The sequence below is a fragment of the Pelophylax lessonae genome (genome assembly GCF_965119305.1).
Source record: "Pelophylax lessonae genome assembly, chromosome: 8".
Classification (NCBI taxonomy): domain Eukaryota; kingdom Metazoa; phylum Chordata; class Amphibia; order Anura; family Ranidae; genus Pelophylax; species Pelophylax lessonae.
This window is the reverse complement of record NC_138775.1, coordinates 226,569,555-226,593,472: the sequence shown is the minus strand read 5'-3', so window position 1 is coordinate 226,593,472 and position 23,918 is coordinate 226,569,555. Positions and strand designations below refer to the sequence as shown.

The window sequence follows — 23,918 nt, the reverse complement described above, 5'->3', positions numbered from 1 at the left end:
AAAACATCCGGTAAAAGTCCATAAAAACACTGTAGTAAAACCTCCAAATACAGTATGAACACTTGTGCAAACTCGCAAGAAAAAACGGTGAAGGGTCACAGCAAAAAAGGGGTGCCCGTTTAAGGGTCAAATAGTAGGTAGATTGCCGCTACTGAGCTCCTGTATTGCCTCGCGGCACGATATGGCAGGACGCTGGTGTGGCTCCGCTGTTTGCGCCGTACCCGGAAGTAGTGTAACCGGCGTGCGGTCCAGCAGTAGCTCAGAGCGAGGCAGCGTGCGTACCAACTTGACGCGTTTCGTCAGATGTGACATCTCCGGGTACGGCGCAAACAGCGGAGCCACACCAGCGTCCTGCCATATCGTGCCGCGAGGCAATACAGGAGCTCAGTAGCGGCAATCTACCTACTATTTGACCCTTAAACGGGCACCCCTTTTTTGCTGTGACCCTTCACCGTTTTTTCTTGCGAGTTTGCACAAGTGTTCATACTGTATTTGGAGGTTTTACTACAGTGTTTTTATGGACTTTTACCGGATGTTTTTAATATGAAGAGTGTGTTTTACAATGTGTTCGAGTGAAAATAAAGGTCGTTACCTTTTTACACTATGAGGAGCATTTTCTTTTCTTGTCTATCCTGAGTGTATATGGGCTCAACACGGAACCGGATCATCTGAAACCAGGAGATACAATCGCATATAGATTATTTTTGGCGTATGCCATAAGAATCCACTACATCTGGTAAGTGGGCTACCTTACCTTTGAGCACTGAAGGGTGAAACAGAGGGTCACAGGAGTCACCACTGACCGCAAATTGCACGAAAGAGACTTTTTATACAGCACCTTTGCACTTTAGTCACGTTTCTATGGACTGTCACTAATTAATTTAATTAATATTTTTGCACGTATTTTTACCAATTTGTATATATTGTTTTTGCATTATTTTGTATGGGTAATTGTTGCACCATATATTTGAGTTATTGGAGTGATCCACACCCATTTATTTCCACTTTTACCAATATTTATAATATTCACACCGTTGAATAACCCATTATATGAGCTGTTCATTTAGTTAGAAAAGGGTAGCGCAGTATTTTCCTTTTTCACATATTCTTAGATCACTATTTTATAGTGCACCTGATTACTTTGCTGCTTCCCACAGACACTATATATATATTTTTTGCACCTAGGCGCGAGTATTACCTACTTTTCTTCATCTTCCCTAATAACCTCATGCAAAAATGTACAGAAGGATACTTTTTCCTTCTTACAGGTAAAACCAGATCCTTCAGGTCTGTGACCTTTCTTGTTGGCGAGAATACCTTTGCCTGTATTGTGTCCACAAGGAAACCAAGATCTTCCAGACGCTGGACCGGGTGTAGTGCTGACTTTGCCAAGACCAGAATCCAGAATTGAACTGTCCGGAAACACATTCCAGCTTAGGGCCGAAGCCGATTAGTCTTTTAGTAATAGTTCGTCTATATATCCTAGCACTGATATCCCTTGAGACCTTCGAGCAGCCAATACTGGAGCTAGGATCTTTGTGAACACTCTTGGAGCAGTGGCCAACCCGAAGGGCAGAGCCACAAACTGAAAATTATGGTTTTCTACTGCAAAGAGTAAAAACCTTTGATGGGCCTGAAAGATAGGCACGTGAAGGTATGCATCCTTGATGTCTATGGATGCTAGAAATTCCTCTCCCTGCAGGGAAGCAATGACTGAGTGAATTGACTCCATTCGGAAAGTACAAATGTTTAGAAACTGGTTCAGAGCTTTGAGATCCAGAATAGGTCTCGCGTCTCCGTTTGGAGGGACTACAAAAAGGTTTGCGTAAAAACCCCTGAATCTTTCGTCGTCTGGAACCTCTGTAATCACTCTTTGGCAACTTAAATGTTTTTTTGGAGGATCTGTAGGTATGTTTGACATTACAAACCGAGAATGTGGGAACACACAAAATTCCAAAATAGTGGAAATAACTCAGTTTTGAGTTATTTCTACCCAGACCTCTGAGAACTGTAGCAGCCTTCCCCTTCACCCGACTGAGTGGAGACGCCCCCTCACAAGGTAGGTTTAGAGCTAGACTTGGTAGGTCTCTGGGCCCAGGGTTTCTTCTGCCTTCCTTCCTTGCCCTGAAGGCTTGGTTCTAGATCCAGACAGCTGGGGCTGTCACAACTGCCTGGGATTAGAAGCACTGGGAGTCTGAGTGCTGGGAATCTTAAAAGAATGATGTTTGCGTTTCCTTTTAACAGGTAGCAGATCATCCAAATCATCTTCAAATAGGTGGCATCCTCCATGAAAGGGAATAAAACAACCAGCAATTTTTTTACACAGTAATTTCGCAGACCAGCTTTTTAGCCACAGGGTTCTGCGCATATGAACTGACAAAAGAGCAACCCGTGACATTTGTTGTATGGAGTCTTTAAGAGCATCTACTGTGAAACAAAGTTCTAGGTAGATCTGCCAAATCTTCCATAGACTCTCCTTGAGAAGGAAACGTCCTGAAAACTCCTATAGCTGCCACTGCTGGTTGTATCGCAGACACTGCAACAGCAAAGGAGGCTTTTAGCAAAGATTCCAATTTCTTATCAGCTGGATCATAAAAAACCCGGGAATTAGCCACAGGACAAGTTAAACTTTTGTGAACTGAAGAAATTGTAGCATCCCCAGTAGGTATACTCCATTTTCTTATGAACTTTTTCCTCCATAGGCTACAATCAAGGAAACCTTTTTGGAGGAACAAAAATCCTATCAGGATGATCCCAATCAGCATACATTACCTGCTCCAAGAATGGATGTAAAGGAAAAGCCTGAGGACTTTGAGAAGGATCTGTGGACCTGTAGAGCACCCTTTGGGCTTTGATTTTACCAAGGGTACGGATCCCAGGGTCCAGTGCCCAAAAAGGACAACATTACAGGCAAAACCTTGTATATCCTATTCCGAGGCTTAGGTACCATCCTTTTAGTCTTTGACTTTTTTGGATTGATCTCATTGCTATTCCCCTTAAATTCAGAGATCTTTGATCAGGGTTTATGCATAATCTTTTTTCTTTGAATAAAAAAAAGAAAAACTATAGAAATGTGAGAGCTTCTCCACTGTGACCATCACTTTTAAGACACTGGCAAAAAAAACGGAGGTACTTCATGTATGGGAGGGGTTATATGGGGGGGACTTTGTGTCCATTCACCTATAGGTGGCGTATAACCCATATAGTAATGATTATGTGGCTTCTCTGTGTCCCGTGATGTACGATAAAGAAAAGTACTTTTTGATCCTCCATGAAACACTCAGTTGCTACCATCTTGTAGAGGGCTGACAACATGCTGCAAATCCCAAGTATAATTGTCTGCTCTAATTGAGTTAATCAGAAGGTGGTCTACAATGACATACAACATTTTTCTCTTAGTACTGTTTAACACTTAAGCTAGGCTCACACATATGCGATTGGTGCGTGCTGCTTTTTAGTAGGCACAGCAGCCCATTCACTTGAATAGGCTGCTGTACCTGCAGGAAACGCAGGAAAAAGGTTCCTGCACCTATTTTAAATTGGAGCCACACTAAAACTGCATGGCACTTTTGCACCATGTGGTTTCCCACACCCAAAAATAGGATGCTAAGAAGCAGCTTGTGTTGTATGTGGTTGTGGGAATGCATGCGATTTTACAAACATTCCCGCACCCACATATATGTGAACCTAGTGTAGTGATGTACTTGTATGACTTTTTATTTGTGTCTTTGTTCTGTGAAATCATTTTTTTTCAATGGGTCCAGCAGGTACAATATAGTTTTATTTTATATGCAGCGCTGTGTAAAGTGTGTAGGCAGTTTAACCCGTGAGTCTATAAATTGTTTCTGTATTTCCTCTATTGTATATAAAACATGTTCAGTTTAGTGTGCAGACCTGAGTGCCCTCCAGACTCGCATCATACTTCCCAGTAGGTTTATAGTGCCCTGCGTGGACTCCTTTCAAGGCTCTGCATTCTTATGGTGTTTTAAGGTGGCAATATTGTCTTTTTAGTACCTTAACATGCTTTTTGATGTTCTTTAAAGCGGAACTTCAGTCAGAAAATTAAGTCCTGATAAATTCTTTAATGCTGGTCCTTTTTGCAGGTATAGTTATGTAAAACAATAAAAATAGATGCCTTTACTGTTAAAATCCAGTAGTGCACAGTCTCATCCCCCTCTGCAAAGCCTCAGTAGTTCTCTATTCTCAGCACTGCCGAAAATCAGAGGCAAATTTGCTGAAAGCCTAAAGATTTACTGCTGCTCAGGGGCTCTGGGCTTCAGGAAAATGGTAGCCTCTGGCAAGATAAACAAGAACAGTGCTGGAGGCAATTTACAACACAGTCATTTTTAGTAGCATAATTATTAAAAGGGAATATGTTCCTTGCTAAAAAAAAAAAAATGAACAGGTTGTTATGGGTAGAGTTCAGACTTAAGTCCTAAAAGGGCAGTTTCAGGCAAAATACTGTATTGTCAATTAGTTGTGTATATCATCTAGGAAACTTTGCCACTGTGTTTGACAGTTATCTTAGTTTAAGTATTTAGTAATTAGAAACATAGAAACATAGAATGTGTCGGCAGATAAGAACCATTTGGCCCATCTAGTCTGCCCAATATATCTGAATCCTATGAATAGTCCCTGGCCTTATCTTATATGAAGGATAGCCTTATGCCTATCCCATGCATGCTTAAACTCCTTCACTGTATTTGCAGCTACTACTTCTGCAGGAAGGTTATTCCATGCACCCACTACTCTCTCAGTAAAGTAATACTTCCTCATATTACTTTTAAACCTTTGCCCCTCTAATTTAAAAATGTGTCCTCTTGTGGTAGTTTTTCTTCTTTTAAATATGCTCTCCTCCTTTACCGAGTTGGTTCCCTTTATGTATTTAAAAGTTTCTATCATATCCCCTCTGTCTCTTCTTTCTTCCAAGCTATACATGTTAAGGTCCTTTAACCTTTCCCGGTAAGTTTTTTTCCTGCAATCCATGTACTAGTTTAGTAGCTCTTCTCTGAACTCTCTCTAGAGTATATATATATCCTTCTGGAGATATGGCCTCCAGTACTACGCACAATACTCCAAGTGAGGTCTCACCAGTGTTCTGTACAGCGGCATAAGCACTTCTCTTTCTACTGCTTATACCTCTCCCTATACATCCAAGAATTCTGCTGGCATTTCGTGCTGCTCTATTACATTGTCTTCCCACCTTTTAAGTCTTCTGAAATAATTACTCCTAAATCCCTTTCCTCAGATACTGAGGTCAGGACTGTGTCAAATATTCTATATTCTGCCCTTGGGTTTTTACGCCCCATGTGCATTATCTTGCACTTATCCACATTAAATTTCAGTTGCCAGAGTTCTGACCATTCTTCTAGTTTTCCTAAATCCTTTTCCATTTGGCGTTTCCCTCCAGGAACATCAACCCTGTTGCATATCTTTGTGTCATCAGCAAAAAGACAAACCGTACCATCGAGGCCTTTTGCAATATCACTTATGAAGATATTAAACAAAATTGGTCCCAGTACAGATCCCTGAGGTACCCCACTGGTAACATGACCTTTTTCTGAATGTTCTCCATTGACTACAACCCTCTGTTGTCTGTCACTCAGCCACTGCCTAATCCACTCAACAATATGGGAGTCCATGCTCAATGACTGCAGTTTATTGATAAGTCTTCTATGTGGGACAGTGTTAAAAGCCTTACTAAAATCTAGATATGCAATGTCTACTGCACCTCCACTGTCTATTATTTTAGTCACCCAGTCAAAAAAATATATAAGATTTGTTTGACATGATCTCCCTGAAGTAAACCCATGTTGTTTTTCATCTTGCAATCCATGGGATTTAAGATGTTCCACAATCCTATCCTTTTTAATAGGGTTTCCATTAATTTGCCTACTATTGATGTCAGACTCACTGGTCTATAGTTGCTCGATTCCTCCCTACTACCTTTCTTGTGAATGGGCACGACATTTGCCAATTTCCAATCTTCCGGGACGACTCCTGTTACTAATGATTGGTTAAATAAATCTGTTAATTGTTTTGCCAGCTCACCACCACTAAGCTCTTTTAATAATTTTGGGTGTATCTCATCAGGACCCTGTGACTTATTTGTCTTCACTTTAGACAGCAATCTTAGAACGTCTTCCTCTGTAAAGACACATGCATCAAACGATTCATTAGTCATCCTTTCAAGTGGAGGTCCTTCTCCTTCTTTTTCTTCTGTAAAAACTGAACAGAAGTATTCATTAAGGCAGTCGGCTAGCCCTTTATTCTCTTCTACATACCTTCCGTCCTTTGTTTTTAATTTAGTTATTCTTAAATTCATCGTAGCTAGTAAAATCAGGCTTCCCACAGGGCTTTTTATTCTAAGTAATTTCACAATAAGTTCCGTACTTTAACTTGAGTAATCATTGGTGGTTTCCTTTTTGGGCCTAGGGGTTTGAGGTTCCAATAGCTGTTTAAAATTTAGTATGGTGAATACAGCAAACCACCTTCATCTGAATAATGCTTAGGTCAAATGCAGAGTGAAGCTGTATTTATATTATTATATACTTACAGCTGCATCATGATTCACAGGCATAGATGACTTTGCCAAGTAACTTCTGGAATATGCTCAATATATTAGCCACTTTGGCTGCATAGTTAGGTTTTTAGGAAATTTTGCAATTTTACAACTTCTCCACTTCAGAGATTTCTCAGACCTCTTGGACGTGAATTTTTCCACTACTTCTACCTTGTTAAATGCCTACTAAATGTATTTACAAAGTCTTTTGCAAACAGGCACAAAAAAGTGGCTTCTTGCTTAATGTTAGAGACTTATTTAACCTAGAGATTTAAAGCAAAAGTGTTAGCTGGCACCTAGATGTTTCTGTGTGTTATCCACCACAGGGAGCAAGGAGTCTGCAAACTTGGGTAACTCTATTTGCAACGGCCAATTCCAGCTCTGTCACACCACCCTCAAGCATGCCTCAATGCAATGCACTGACCTTTTCTGACCAATAGAGAGACCTGCAGTGCAGGGTTTCTCCCACTTTCTGTGCCAGGGGGCAGTCTGAGGAAGTTGGGTCACCAACTGAATCGGTCAAATGTCGGTCTTGTTTCTCCCAAGTGATACAGTAGTTTTGCTCTCCATTCTGTATGCAACGGATGGCCCTTGACCTATAGGTTTGGTATGAAAACTTTTTTACTTTTTGAGTTTTTATCTGAATGAGTGGATTATCATATACAGTGCGCTTGGAAAGTATTCACAGCGCTTCACTTTTTCCACATTTTATGTTACAGCCTTATTCCGAAATTGATTAAATTCATGATTTTCCTCAAAATTCTACAAACAATACCCCATAATGACAATGTGAAAGAAGTTTGTTTGAAATATTTGCAAATTTTTAAATATAAAAAAAAAAAAAATCACAAGTACATAAGTATTCACAGCCTTTGCCATAACACTTAAAATTGAGCTCAAGTGCATCCTGTTTCCACTGATCATACTAGAGATGTTTATACAACTTGCAGTCCACCTGTGGAAAATTCAATTGATTGGACATTTGTATAGGCACACACCTGTCTACATAAGTTCCCACAGTTAGTGCATGTCAGAGCACAAACCAAGCCATGAAGTCCAGGGAATTGTCTGTGTTATCCGGTCAAATTGAATGATCGGGAGAGAAGGGCCTTAGTCGGGGAGGTGACCATGATCCCAATGGTCACTCTGACAGAGCTCTAGCATTTCTCTGTGGAGAGAGAACCTTCTAGAAGAACAACCATCCCTGCAGCCCTTCCACCAATCAGGTCTGTATAGTAGAGTGGCCAGACAGATGCCACACCTCCGTAAAAGGCACATGACAGCCCGTCTAGAGTTTGCCAAAAGGCACCTGAAGGACACTCAGACCATGAGAAACAAAATTCTTTGGTCTGAGGAAACATAGATTGAACTCTTTGGCCTCAATGTCAGGCGTCACGTCTGGAGTAAACCAGGCACTGCTCATCACCTGGCCAGTCCATCCCTACAGTGAAGCATGGGGGTGGCAGCATCATGCTGTGGGGATGTTTTTCAGCGGCAGGAACTGGGAAACTAGTCAGGATTGAGGGAAAGATGAATGCAGCAATGTACAGAGACATCCTTGATGAAAACCTGCTCCAGAGCGCTCTGGGCTTTAGACTGGGAGCAAGGTTCATCTTCCAACAGGACAAAGGCCCTAAGCACATAGCCAAGATGACAAAGGAGTGGCTACGGTACAACTCTGCGAAGGTCCTTGAGTGACCCAGACTTGAACCCGGTTAAACATCTCTGGAGAGATCTGAATATGGCTGTGCACCGATATTCCCCATACAACCTGATGGCGATTGAGAGGTCCTGCAAAGAAGAATGGAAGAAACTGCCCAAAAATAGGTGTGCCAAGCTTGTAGCATCATACTCAAAAAGACTTGAGGCTGTAATTGTTGCCAAAGGTGCTTCAACAAAGTATTGAGCAAAGGCTGTGAACACTTTTCTACATGTGATCTTTTTTTTTTGTTTATTTTTTAAAAATTTGCAAAGATTTCAAACAAACTTCTTTCACATTGTCATTATGGGGTATTTTGAAGAAAATAATGAATTTAATTCATTTTGGCATAAGGCTGTAACATAACAAAATGTAGAAAAAGTGAAGCGCTGTGAATACTTTCCTTAATGCACTGTATCTGCCTCTCTTTTTGGTCACCTGCTCAGTGTGCTTTTAAATCTGAAGTGACATTTAAGGCATGCATATAAGGGTTTGTGGTTCCTGTAGAAGTCATCTGTGACATCTGTGTTCCACTAAAAACTGGTTAAAGCCACCCGAAGACTGGATGATGCTGCATCAATTTTTTATATGTTGTCTCGTTGTCCCTGTTGACATATATATATAGAATGTGGAAGCTCATCTCTGACAGACCACAGGCTAAACCCACCTTGATCCTTTTTTTTTTTTTACAGTATTCACGTTTCTTGGATAACAGCACTAGAGCTACTACAGATTTGTCATTCTCTTGGCTGGTTTCAACTACCTGATGTGCCATATTTTCGGTGATATAAGAAGTCTTCACTGAACCCTTTGTGGAAAAAGTGAATGACACAGCACCTGTTATACTCCAGTTGTCCTATCCGTTCTATGATTAATCACTTCACTCATAGTAGTTCTTTAGGAACTGTTCTCATTTTGAGAGAGTACCACCACCACTGTTACATAATTACCCCTTATTGTATTTGATAAAAACTGTCTCATATGCTGGTCTCTATTTTAGGATGCATTTATGCAGTTGTGCTCAAAGGTTTGCATACCCTGGCAGAAATTGTGAAATTTTGGCATTAAAGCGGAGTTCCGGGCACAAAATCGGTATTTTTTTTTTGTGCCCCTCCGCTAGCTACACATAACCTGAAAAGGAATTGGATAGTTATTTTTTTTTTTTTGTACACTCACCTTGTAATCGAAGATCGTAAATACTCACCTCAGGGTACTTCCTCCTCCAGCGCCGCGGCTCACCCCGTCACTTCCTGCCTCGCGATGATTCCTGGGAGCTGAACGTCATCGCTCCCAGGAATCAATGCGACGGCACCGGCCCCGCACGTCACTTCCGGGCGACGCCGCATTCCCCTGCTAAACAGCTTCTGGGCATGCCCAGAAGCTGTTTAGGAATGCGGCGCCGCACCGGAAGTGACGAGAGGGGCCGGTGCGGCGCATTCTGGGAGAAGAAGATGCGGAAGAAGACACCAAAGAGGACCGCGCCGGCTTCAGCTGCCCACAAGAGAGATGGAAACGCTGTGGAAGAAATTTTCAAAGTAAGTATTTCTTCTTGCAGGTAAGTGCGAACCGGGACAGATCAGAGGCTAGCCATTGTGGAATGTGCTAGCCCTGACTGTCCCGGGGGTATGTTCAGCAAAAAATGAGATCTGTGCCCGGAACTCCGCTTTAATATTGAAACTATGGCTGATCATGTAATATTTAACCACTTCTGCTCTGGAAGGGTTTACCCCCTTAATGACCAGGCCATTTTTTGTGATATTGCACTGCATTGCTTTAACTGACAATTGCGCAGTCGCGCGACACTGTAACCAAATAAAACTTGTCTTTTTTTCCCCCACAAATAGAGATTACTTTGGTTACTTTTTGCGCTATAAACAAAAAAAACGACTGACCATTTTGAAGAAAAAAAAATTTTTTTACTTTCTGCTATAAAATGTTCCCAATAATTAAAAAAAAATCGATTTTTTTTTTTTATCAATTTTGGCCAATATGTATTCTACTACATATTTGTGGTAAAAAAGAAAATCCTAATAAGTGTATTTTCATTGGTTTGAGCAAAAGTTATAGCGTCTACAACGTATGGGATAGATTTATGGCATGTTTTTTTTTTTTCTTCTTGTTTTTATTAGCAATGGCGGCGATCAGTGATTTTTAGCGAGATTGCGGCAGACAAATCTGACACTTAAGTAACAATTTTTGGGGACCAGTGAAACCAATAAAGTGATCAGTGCTAAAGAAAAATGCACTGTTACTGTATAAATGACATTGCAAGGGAAGGGGTTAACACTAGGGGTAATCAAGGGGTTAAGTATGCTCCTAGGGAATGCTTTCTTTTTGGGGGATGGATGTGCCCAAAAACTGCTTAGCTGAAACATAAGATCTCCCTCTTCCTCTGTGACAGAACAGCTGTCTGCCTTGTTTTCATAGGCAGACTGACGTTCTGTCATTCTCCTGCACGATTGCAGGTTGCCAACTGCCTTGCTGATTGGCTCCCGCTGTGTCTGATTACAGAGAACGAGAACCCCTACACAAAATCATGTACCTATACGTGATTTTGCGCAGTCGAGCCGTCCTGCCGCAGTATATATGCGGTGGGCGGTCCGGAAGTGGTTAGGGATAGTGTTCATATAAAGCCATTTATTTTTATTATCACAAAGTTGTTTTGGCTTCTTTTTAAATCATAACACAAATCACCCAAATGGCCAACAAAGAAAAACCTGCAGGTGTAAGCTCAAGAGAAATACAGGCTGCTCTGGACAAAGATGGTGTGGTTGTTTTAGGCTCGGTTCACATATATGCGATGCGGGAAGGCTGCAAATTCGCAGCCTGTTCCCGCATCGCACACGCACCCCCGGCAGTTCACACTGCCATATGCGATACGCTGGGGGTGTCAATGTAATCTTAACGACACCCCCAGTTTGATCGCATATCGCAGTGCGATCGTGCAGTTCGCACAGGATGGGATCGCACAAGTGTGAACCGCTGTGCGATCCGATCCTGATGCGGCTGCAAAAATGCCTCCTGTGCGTGTTTGCTCCGGGTGCGATGCGAATTTAGCCATACAAACTGTATGGCTAAACTCGCACCGCACAGCTGATCGCATGTAATGTCGGAGCAGTGCGCTCCGACATTACATGCGAACCCCGCACACGCACAAATGTGAACCGGGGCTCAAGGAGCACAATTTGACGATGCTTGAACAAAAATAAGCTGCATGGTCCAGTTGCCAGAAAGAAGCCTTTACTGTGCCAATGCCACAAAAAAGCCCAGTTACAATATGCCCAATAACACAAGCACATTGAAATCTGGAGTGACGAGAGCAAAATAAAGCATTATGGTCACAACCGTAAGCATCTATTTGGAGAGGGGTCAACAAGGCCTATAGCACCAAGAATGCCATCCCTACTATGAAGCATGGTGGTGGCACACTGATGTTTTGGGGGAGGTAGGGTGTGAGCTCTAAAGGAACAGGTAATCTTGTGAAAATTGATGGCACGATGAATGCAGCAAGTGATCAGAAAATACTGGGAGACAGTTTGCACTGTTCTGCATGTAAGCTGCGCATGAGGCACTTTTGGACTTTCCAGCATGACCATGACCCTAAGCAGAAGGCCAAGTTGACCCCTTCAGTGGTTACAGCAGAAAAAGGAAGGTGAAGGTTCTGCAGTGGCCATGTGACCTTACTATCATCGAGCCACTCTGTGAAGATCTCGTGCGGTTCATGCAAGACAACCAAGGACTTTGCATGACTTGGAGGCATTTTGCCAAGATGAATGGGCAGCTATAACACCTGCAAGAATTTGGGGCCTCATAGACCACTTTTACAAAAGACTGCATGCTGTCTTTGATGATAAAGGGGGCAATACACGGTATTAAGAACGAAGGATATGCCGACTTTTGAACAAGGGTCATTTCATTTTTTGTTGCCATGTTTTTGTTTTAAGATTGTGCTATTCTGTTATGACCTACAGTATGAATCCCATAAGAAATGTGTGTTGCCTGCTCACTCATGTTTTCTTTAAAAATGTACTTCCAATTACCAATTCTCCAAGGGTATGCAAACGTTTGAGCACAACTGTATAACGTTTGAGCACAACTGCCTGTCCATTTCCATCTGACTGTCATCTAATCCACTAGACGAATGTGGAACAGATCCCCATTCATTTGGTTTTGGCGGCCTTGAACGGATGCCGGCAGGTGTCAGCGAACACATCTGCCACTCTATAGAGAGCAATTGATGGTTCGATCGGGTCCACCTGAAAAACTGACAGGTGGACCTGTTCTGTCTATCTGTGTGAAAGGGGCCTAAGAGTCAGATCTGTATTTTGGTTGAACTTCTATGAAAGCCCTAGCAAATAAAATATTTACAGTATCTCACAAAAGTGAGTACACCCCTCACGTTTTTGTAAATATTTTGCTATGTTTTCATGTGACAACACTGAAGAAAGTACACTCTGCTACAATGTAAAGTAGTGAGTGTACAACCGTGTAAATTTGTTGTCCCCTCAAAATAACTCAACACACAGCCATTAGTGTCTAAACCGCTGGCAACAAAAGTGAGTACACCCCTAAGTTAAAATGTCAAAATTGGGCCCAAAGTGTATATTTTCTGTGGCCACCATTATTTTCCAGCACTTTCTTAACCTCCTTGGACATGGAATTCACCGGTGCTTCACAAGTTGCCAGTGGAATCCTCTTCCACTCCTCCAGGACAAGATCACTGAGCTGGTGGATGTTAGAGACCTTGCGCTCCTCCACCATCCATTTGAGGATGCCCCACAGATTCTCAATAGGGTTTAGGTCTGGAGACAGTCCATCACCTTTAATCTCAGCTTCTTTATCAAAGCAGTGGTCATCTTGGAAGTGTGTTTGGGGTCATTAGTCTGTCCCTGCGGCCCAGTCTGCAAAGGGATGGGATCATGCTCTACTTCAGTATGTCACAGTACATGTTGGCATTCATGGTTCCATCAATGAACTATAGCCCCTTGGTGCCAGCAGCACTCATGCTGCCCCAGACCCTGCCCCAGACCATGTCATTCCCACCACAGTGCTTGACTGTATCCAAGACAAACTTGACTTTGTACTCCTCACCTGGTTGCCGCCACACACGATTGACACCATCTGAACCAAATAGGTTTATCTTGGTCTCATCAGACCACAGGACATGGTTCCAGTAATCCTTGTCCTTAGTCTGCTTGTCTTCAGCAAATGGTTTGTGAGCTTTCTTGTGCATCATTTTTATAAGAGGCTTCCTTCTGGGATGACAGCCATGCAGACCAAGTTGATGCAGTGTGTGGCGTATGGTCTGCGCGCTGCAAGGTAACCCCCACCCCTTCAACCTCTGCAGCAATGCTGGCAGCACTCGTACATCAATTTCCCAAAGACAACCTTTGGATATGACACTGTGCACATGCACTCAACTTCTTTGGTCGACCATGACAGGCCTGTTCTGAGTGGAACCTGTCCTGTTAAACTGCTGTATGGTCTTGGTCACCGTGCTGCTGCTCAGTTTCTGGGTCTTTGCAATCTTCTTATAGCCTAGGCTATCTTTATATAGCGCAACATTTTATTTATTTTTATTTTTTTTCAGATCCTCAGTTCTTTGCCATGAGGTGCCATGTTGAACTTCCGGTATGAGAGAGTGAGAGCGATGACACTAAATTTAACACACCTGCTCCCCATTCACACCTGAGACCTTGTAACACAACGAGTCACATGGCACCAGGGAGGGAAATGGCTAATGTCATATGAAAAGATATAATATATTTACAAAAATGTGAGGGGTGTACTCATTTTTGTGAGATACTGGATATAGTAGTGGTGTTTTGAAGTCTTCTATCACCGGGTCCAGATTTGTTTTTTGTTTTTTTACTAATCTTGTAAGATGTAGGGATTGGAGGTCTGTTAACCAGTTTAGTTGTTCTTTGCCAACAGTTATTTGCACAATCGGTGCTCTGGGTTTGCAGCCTCCCGAGTAACGAACCATATCTGCATGCATCTGAACAATGTGGAAGAACCTTTGTTAGATATGTTTTATAGTCTGCACACTAGTTGCATAGATTTGGCTCATTTTGTGGTAGTCATCAGGACAGGAAGCAAAGTGTACCAACAGGTACACAGACAATAGCAAAAACATGAAAGAGTTTGTAACCTCTCCCCAGTGTATGTATTGTCTGGAGTTACTTAAGACCCAAAAAAATGTTTTCACTAGTAGTAGTCACAACTATCTGGACTTGTTCTGTAAAGGAAAAAGACTATTTTCTGCTCTTTGAAGCAGCTTTATTATTTCTAATATTACAGAAAGTAATGTTGAGTTGAGTGTGACTTAATGCTGCTAGCTATACCATGAAATGGATGGATAGATGAGAACCTTTTGTATGCACTATTTTTAAAGAAATATTCTATACTGCAGAGCACTGTTAAAAGTAGGTGTGGAAGTACTGCGAATAGATAACACAAATGATTTCTGAATGTTAGGGATTGACAACTTTAAACGCACCAACATATTCTTTCTCTTAACAAAATCAATAGACAAACCTGCAATTCATAGTCACACCATTAAGTTTAATCAATGTAGTTGGCTTCCAACACAGTCCCCTACCTAAGCCAGTCGCCTCTGATGCGTTTCATCCAGATTGGGCTTATTCATAGAGGTACCTATGAGAGGACCCGAGGAGCATGCCCAGGACTTGGAGTGGTTTAGCCCTTCTCATATTTATTTTCCTATTTGAGACTGAGAGGGTTGCAGACACTTAGAAGTATGTTGAATCACTTTTTCAAGTGTGTAAACCAGGGGTATCCAAACTTTTCTGTATGAATGCCGCATAGCATTTTTCTACTAAATATTAGTGGGCTGAAAAAAAAATCTATTTTACATCCAGGAGTGCCCATAAGAGTTCCCTCTTACCAACAAAGGATGCATGTCCAGCAGATCCCCTCCCTTACATCGATGTGTACCTATCAGAGTCCCCCCTTACATCGATGAGTGGCCAATAGTCTCCCCTGAATCAGTGTGTGCCCATCAGAGTCCCCCCCCCCCCCCATGCATCAGTGAGTGCCCACCAGAGACCCCTCTTACATTGGTGTGTGGCCAGCATAGTTCTCCCTCACCTTCCAGGCAGCAAGATGTAAGCCAGAAGATGGAGCATGTCTGGATGGAGGATATCCAGTCATCCTGCAAATGACTGCAGTCCTGGCAACCAATCCTAGGGGAGGTGGGGGTGTCTGTGCTAGGGACGGTTACCTCTGGGTGGAAGTGGATGTGCCAGTCTCCGTATTATGGTACACAGACTTGTGCCTCCACTGCCCGCCAGCTGAGGTATCTTCATGGACAGTCAACTGCAAGCTGGATAAAATCTTGTAGTGGATCAGATGTGGCCAGCATGCCATAGTTTGGAGACCTGTGAACTAATAGCTTGTTTTCTCTAACACCCAATCACTTCAACATCCTTATTTTTCAAATGCAAGTTTGGTTGTTGACAACAAAGACAGTACTGCCCATGAAATGCAAGAGTAATTAACAAAATGTAAAATTCAGGAACAGAATCATACTTCAGCCTTTTTCAACCAGGGTGTCGCCTGGGTCCTTGGCAAAATGATTGCCCCAAATTGCCCAAAAATTGTCTGCATGCCAATGGGTGGATTAAGACGTTTTTGTGTTAAACAAAGCAACAGGTTTTGATTGTGTAACATTACAACCCTAGGCACTGTGCAGGCCATCCTAACAACTGCTGATGTCATTGGTTAGAAGGGAGGACATTGAGCACCTGTATTTGCTTTGAAAGAATAACTCACCTCTAATATTGGGTGTTGAATGCTGCTGCAATATTTAAAACTATTAGCTTAGTTTTTTACATTTTAGAATGGGATGCCTCAAGATCATATATACTTTTGAGAGTGCCTTGACTGGAAAGAGGTTGAGAAGCACTGCTTTAAATTCATTTCTAAGTAAAGGAACCAAATACTTAAAATGACAGTCAACTGATACTGCAGAATGATTTTTCAACTGCATATGCACATCCCTACCTATTTTCACATCACTACATCATAGCCCCCTCTTCTTCTAAGAGTGTCACCTTGTCCTTCCCCCTCATCTCCTCTTCTTACATAATGTTTTATGTAGTTGCTAGGGGAGAAGCGAAGGGGAATCTTTTAGAGTGTCCGACCTGGGGCTGCTGACAATCACATACAAGACATCCCAGTAGCGGCTTTTGGATGTTTACACAAGGGAGGCTTTAAGGCTAAGTTCACACTTGCAAAACAAAAGGCTGAAACAAAGACGTCTGTAGCATTAATGTGAGTTTTTGATGCGTTTAGGGCACATTAAAAAACGCACCACAGATGCCCTACAAGTGTTTTTTTTTTTTATTCAGGAAAGTGTTTTCTTCCACCTCACTGATATTTGATAAATGTTTGCCAAACGTACCCTGTAAACGCTTCAGGTGCATTTACGGAGGGTTATGATAATGCAAACATCTACTGCAAGCAGAAGTTACCCTTTGTGTTATTTAAATGGAAAGGTGTAAAAGGGTCACTAAAAATTTCTTCAAACCGAAAATTGGTTACTCCAGTGTGCTTGCAATGACTGGAACGTTTTGGTCTTTAATTCGAATTCTATGTACTGATATGGAGGGTTCTCTCAACAAGCTGGAGTTAAACATGCTGGTTTATCCTGCAGCCTTATCTGCTGGTGACATCTGTTATGGTAAAACCATACAGCATGCAATAGTTCATTATGGGAACCTTTTTATCTGATTAGATGGAGACACAAAATGCTGTAACCTACGGGACACACATCTTATAACTGACATGGAGCTCTACAAACACCTCTTTGTACTACATGGGACGGTCCCAGGCAGAAATAAAATTCACATGTATTCGTATACAGACGTGATTACACATCTCCTGTTTCCTTATTGTACAACTTTTCGGAATTGATTTTTCTCACAAATCATTGCTGTTGGCAAATGAAAAGCCATGTCATTTTTGTTATTTCTTACAGAAGTTCCTTAAAATATTTAACAAAAATACATACATTTTATCTCATAGTAACCTTTTACATGGAGGGATGTCCAGCGTTCCTCTTAGTTCTTTTTGTTAATGACAATATCCCAAGTGACGCCATATACAACTTCATAAAAATACAAGAAGTCTCCAAATAAAGAATATATAAAATGATTTTTTTTTTCAGCTTGCTGTCCAAGATTGTCCCTCTTTGTGTTTTAGTCGATTGGTCTTACCATCATCTGGACCTTTTTAAGTGAATAGGAACCTCCCCGATATTCTGCCCAATAGATGCCATCTTGATGCTTGCTACGGTATACTCCTCCTCTGTACCAAACGCCATTTAGATTGGCGTGTGCACAAGCGTTATACCACCATCCTCCTTTATGGAAATGAGCGCAGTTTCCTGGGAATATAGGATTTGTTACTTATATACGTGAAAAATGTATACTAAAATATCAATAAATCTAAAAATCAAGCTACATTATAAGTGACGCAGATTGTGTGATCCCTGGCTGGCCAACCTTGGGAGAAGGAGCAGGGGTTATTTACCCAAGCTGAGCTACTGTAAGTTAAATTGGAACTAAACTGCATTTAAGCACCACAAACCAAAATCGCATTTTAATTAATTTTTAATATTCCCCTATCCTGGTCTCCATTCCTTTTTTTTTTTTGAGGATTTACTTTGAGAAAACACCCCCTAGCATTTCTGGCCCTGGCCATCTTAAGTAAGGGCAGACGATTCATGTAGCATTTACTTCCTGTGATTCATCTGCCCTTAGTTTAGGCAAGTAGGAATGAGGGTGTGCTTAGCTGAGAAAACCCCTCCTGAAGACTCCTAGGATGTATGGGCATAATTTGCCTAGGCATGAAAACCATGGAAGTAACTGAAGTAAAAAAAAAAAAAAAAAGCTTAAAACAAATAAATATAATATACCATCCTATCTATTTAGTAATGCTAGTAGATTGATGATTACAAATAGCCAATGTTGATTGAGCACGTGGGGAAGTTCCCCTTCAACACTGGGGGTGTTCATTTACAAGTGATTCACACTCAGATCACACTTGACGTGCTTGACAGATGGGGAGAAGGCGATATGTCACCACCTCACTGCCTGATTTAACTCTATAATTTCCATACTACTGCGTTGCAATCGCATGCATTGCCCACGGTTACAGTGCAGTTACTATGCAGCCCCATAGTACTGCATTAGTCCCATGGCATTTAAGTTTAGCTGTGGCATGTATGGCTCTGAGCGGCCATATCTATAGTGTTCAGGTGGGCTGGAGTCTCTGCAGTGATTCAAATGTCATTTTTAAAGGTAATGCTGAAATATTCTGCTACTACAGCATAGTTTGTTGCTGTGCATATTGCTTTCAATGCCCCGACTAAAATATGACCCAAGAGCTGTGTGTTGATAACATTAACAGGATAGATTAATGGAGAAAGTGAACATTCCAAAACAAAGCAAATTGAAAAATTTTGCAGACTTTTCAGTATAATTCACCTTGAAATATATCCTTCAGGATTAGAATCATTTGAGTCAGGATTTGGATTTGTGGTTACAGCAGTCTTTCAGTTCTTTCAGTTCTCAGCTTGCTCTCTCAGCTGATGAAAGATTTGTCCATGTATGGCAAGCCCATTCGTGACCAGAGTTTATAGAAGTTTGGATGCCTAGAGCAAGTTTAGCAGTATCTGTATGCAATGTGACAATAACTGACTAATTTTTCAGTTTGATATCAGGCCTGTCAACTAGAAACACACAGTTTTGCACCCCTAGTTCTCTTCTGCAAGAATAACAAACTTTCTCATGGCAAGGGTAATTCTTCATGTTTACTTAAAGCCCAATTCCAGACAAATAATAATAAATAAAAACATCCCCTGCAGTGGGGCTGTGCCCGCACTGCAAGAGTTAATTGCTCGTTTATGTCCTGGAGAACAATAAAAGGAAACCTTTTACCCAATCCTTCATTCTTCTCTGCAGCTAGACCGGTACCTGCAACTTCTGCACCCCCCCCCCCCCCCGCACTCTAGCAGTCTAAGGTTCTTACATCATCAAGACTGGAGCAGAGTCCAAACCCCTGCTCTGGATGTGAGGATGCCAAGGGACATACCACTGCTGGATCATAGGGGAGCGCCGTTTGCCAGGGGATCAGGTAAGTTAAAATTTCCCTGTCCCCTAGACAAAACAAGCTATTAATCCTTGCAGTGCGGGCATAGCCCCACTGTAGAGATTTTTTTTTTCTGCCCGGATTTGGGCTTTAAAACATGTATTTTGAGACTTTTATTAAGTGGAACACAAGGGTCTTTTGGCCTGGTTTCTAGAGATTTTTTAAAGTCAAATTTAGATTGTAACACAAGGGGATTAAAGCTTTTTCCAAATTGCAAACGTCCTGTGTACATGAAGCCTAAGTGTTCAAACTGCCAATAGCCACCACATATGATCTATTTATCCATCCTGATGTGTCGGCAGATGTACATAACACAAATTGAGTCTTCCCATACTTCGTGCTGCTTGGGTCTGCCTCCAACCTTGCAGTGTTTATGGTTTCTTTGGAGCCCGCAATCCAAGTTCCACTGCAAATTTGTGGCACTTCATCATATAATCAGTGGCTGGGACATGCACAGTAGCCATCACATTGCCATATCCCAAAGAGTCCGTACATGCTGCTGGAGCATTGGCAAGTGGAAAAGCATAACATGGACAAAGACTTCCTCTATAATTTATTCAATTAACACTTGACTGGGTGTGAGGGGGGGGTTGTTTCTTATGGGAGGCCATCACCTAAAATGGTACACTTACCCAAAAAGGACAACAATGTAATTAATATTTAGATTTGTATATGTGCTTCTCACCTGTATACATGTCTCTGTCTCTGTCCAGTGTTGTAAACTGCTTGCCATTGTGCCAAACCATGGAGTCTCCAGCATTGCCCTGATATGTCCCCAGTCGAAGCCTGTAGAAGTCAGACTCTGGCTCTAGACGGAAGCTGCTATATTCAGCATAGACCTTCTTATTGTTCCAGTCTTCCAGTTCAATCAGAAGTTTATAGTTATCCTGGTTTGATAGCTGATAGATGTTCTCTAATCCCAGCCAATACTCTGAATCGATGTTTCCAAAGCCTTTCTATACAGGAAAAAATTGGGCACTGATTGGGTTATACTGCTTAATCGTTATTGTTCAATACTAAAGTGTGTAGTGACATGTATTTGCTCAGGGTATGTTCTAAATCATGTAAAGATGTTAAACCATAAAGTCTAACAAAAGAATTATATTTTGCTTTTTGCACACAGTTAGTAGTACTACGCGAGTACGTGCCCTCTGGCGTACCCAACAAATATAAAAATGTATATTCCAAAAGTTCTCCAGGTGCAGGTATGTCTGAACACTTGTCAGATGTATCAGGACAACCAGAATTTGCCTATTTATATGATTAGTGTGTTTTGTTGTGTGTTTTATATGCAGGATAGAGCACCTAAAGGGATACAAATGGTGGAAATGGGGCTGTGCACACCATAGTATTGGGTTTAGCTGTTTTAAAATATTGCATGTTGCATTTTAGTTGTGCAGCAACCAACTTCCCTGAAAGGTATTTAAATCTGTTCTGAGTTTATGCTTTTCACTTTGCTGGCAGCACTAAGGGAAACTATTTGTTACTAAAATTTGTGAGCTACTCCAGTTCGTAAAATATTGTTCACGTTGGCTATCTTTTGAATCTTCCAGTTATTCTTTCTGATTAACTAGGGTAAAAGTAGGTAATGGATGAATTTTGCAACTCTTTAGCATAGATGTTTGCGCTCACCTTATAGGTCTCCCAATTCCTGAAAAAGTTAGCAGATCCATCAATTCTTCTCTGTATCACTGCCCAGCCTCCAGGATCCAGATTGTTCTCACACCATAGCTGCATGTGACTATTGGCATTGGTGGGCTTTATCAAGTAAATACCACTGCTGGTGAATCCTGATTCTCTGGCATGTTTACAGTCTCTGAATGGGCCTGTTGAAAGTCATAGGTACAGATTTATTACAACCTGTAATCTAATAAAAATATAAAAGGTCACCCCTAGCGTATCATTGTCTACGGTTAAAATGCTTTGATTATTTCAGACTCACTCCAGCACACCTATTTACATTTAAGAATGGCCAGCATAGAGCTAAAGGAACCTTCACACATTCCATCCCCATATGTGTTATTTTAAAAAGATTTAATTGTCAAAAACAGCTTGTAAAAAAATAATTTTAATCAAAAGAATAATTAACATTAGAATGTAAAATTAATACTTTCTATTCTGTAGCTCCACTTCTAATGAAAATGTGCATCATTTTCATATATAAACACTGCATTATAAATATTCTTGTTCTGGAAGAGCTCTGATGTGAGACGGCGCTCACGTTGGAGCGGTGAGCCATCGATGCCAGGAGTAAGCCATGCCCGCAGGAGAGCAGCACCCGGCCTCATGTGGATGCAATAGGCTGCTGAGCTGTCTCATCTACCCCTGTTGCTTCTGCTTCCTGGCCCCTCACACCCTGGATGAGCTCGGCGGGAGCCGCAGTAGAGTGGGGGGCCCAGCTAATCACTACCTCAGAGCCCCAGCTTGAGTCCTAGGGCTGACGGATCCATCTCTCTGAGAGATTCCGCAGGACTCTATTGAGTCCTACTGACTTGGATTGCCCCACCCCCCGGCTTCATCTGCAAAGTTGCCCTAGGGACTGAGGAGGGCAGACCCCGCTTCCAGACTAGGAGGAAGATTGCAAGGAAGGTTGGTGATTTTGAAATTTGTCTGTGGACTGACATATATGGCTGTTGGATTCTGATCTTACTATATCACTTCGCTCTTCCCCCCCCCCCCCACCCCACTGCTCTCAGCCAGAGGTCATTCTCTGTCCTTTAACTATGGACAATTGAATCTAACGGGCAAATTTTAGCCCCTCCATACAATGGATTTTTTGATGGTGGATGAACGGAGATTGGAAGGGGGCTAGCACCAAGCAGCTGATGGGAATGGGGCATTTGGACTATTTTTCATATTGGAATAAAATTAGGCAAAGGGGCTCCCTGACCTTTGCAGACTGCCCCTACACTTTTTTTTTTTTTTTCTTTATCCACTCCATTAAATTACTAATCGGGCTATTCAGTTTTTTCAACTAGTAAAAGATTTGTGGTTTCTCATCCATCCAGCAGCAGAGACCCTCTGGAGAATGTAGATGAGAGGCAAATCATAACGAAACAGGTAAAACAATTCCACCCGTTCCCAGCCCTTGGTGTGTTCAGTGATATGTCAGCAGAGACTAGTATGACTGAGGAGGGGCTGGACAGCCCCCCGACAAGGGGGGAAGGTTGGGGAGGCAAAAACTGACATTGGAGAGAAGCCACAGTTGGAAGGTCTAATGACCTGGTGTCAACTCGCCCAAAAAGCACATGGGGAAACCCCATGGGAGAATCCAAAGTGCAGAATGGGGAGCCAAATAAGGGGCTCAGCTCTGCCAATAGAGACGGCCACTAGTCTTGAGGAGGCTTTGGCAAGTATGCCCCAAATTAAAGAGACTCTAGTAGAGATGTGGTCTAAAATTGGAAAAAAAAAACTAAGGACAGATATTGCCGCAGTTTGCGCAGATATCGGACAAGTACTTGGCCGAGTGGAGGAGAGGGAGGAAAGGCTGGAGGTACATGACCATACGTTAGAGGAAGTGATCGAGCAGTTGAAGCTTCTGCAGAGAGCTAATAGATCCTTACTAGATGACTTTGAGGACCAAGAGAACTAAATTTGGCGCAAAAAATCTGCGTATTTCTTTATTTCAGGTACTTATAGCGCCGTCAATTTACACAGCGCTTTACGTATACATTTCTACATTCACGTATAAGAGGACTACCGGAGAAGTATGAGGAAGAGTTGCCAGTAGTAATACGCATACTTTTTAATCCCATGTTGGGAAAGGAGATCCTAAAAATATTGAAAATTGATAGAGTGCACAGTGTCGGGACGGTATCGAAACCAGGCCGGGGATATGTGATTGTTAGGCTCCATTATGTATAGCAAAGATCGATTATTATGGAAAAAGTGCAGAACTCTGCTGGAATCTCCTTTGACGGAGTTAACCTACAGTTATAAGCCGATCTTTAGGCTGAAACTTTGGCAAGAAGGAGACTCCTCAAACCATTGACAAGATTTGGAAACTTGTTCAACCCTTCGAAGGGATAACCTTCCTGAGAGGGGGGGCAGGATGGGGAGGGTGGTTAGGGATGTTTGTTTAGGTGGGGGGTTTTTTCTTCTTCTTCTCCCTCTACCTTCTCCTGTGGCAGGACTCCACTCAGGAAAAAGGTATGACAGCTGTTGCCTTAGTCAACCATGGTTACGTTAAATTTGGTGTCATAACGTTAGAGGCCCTAAATATCTCCAGCAAAAAGCATAATGTAAATAAAGAACTGCACCATTATGTGACAAATGTGGCATTCCAATAGGAGACACATATCACACATGCCTCAGGGTTAAGAGTGTCAACTTACTTTTTCCCCATGGGGTTTTATGATGGCTCGACTTCGAGTCACGGGGAGTAGCTGTTGGATTTGATAGGAGCACTGTTTGTACTGAAGGAGCAGTTGGCAGACCCAAAGAAGGTTTTTGTTTATCAAAGGGAGAGTGTTCAATACGGAA

The 23,918-nt window shown here is 42.0% G+C and overlaps 2 protein-coding genes across 5 annotated transcripts in view; one reads left to right on the top strand and one right to left on the bottom strand.

Annotated features, from left to right (window-relative positions):
- Positions 1-23,918, top strand: part of RALGPS2 (Ral GEF with PH domain and SH3 binding motif 2) — a 360,414-nt gene that overhangs the window by 177,981 nt on the left and 158,515 nt on the right. The window lies entirely within an intron of this gene.
- Positions 17,425-23,918, bottom strand: part of ANGPTL1 (angiopoietin like 1) — a 32,288-nt gene continuing 25,794 nt past the window's right edge. Inside the window, exons 2-4 of the mRNA XM_082265530.1 lie at positions 21,069-21,262; positions 20,122-20,392; positions 17,425-17,670 (exon numbers count right to left, since the gene is read on the bottom strand). Coding sequence (XP_082121656.1) covers positions 17,483-17,670; positions 20,122-20,392; positions 21,069-21,262 — 653 coding nt within the window. The 3' untranslated portion in view covers positions 17,425-17,482. The remainder of the gene's footprint in view (positions 17,671-20,121; positions 20,393-21,068; positions 21,263-23,918) is intronic.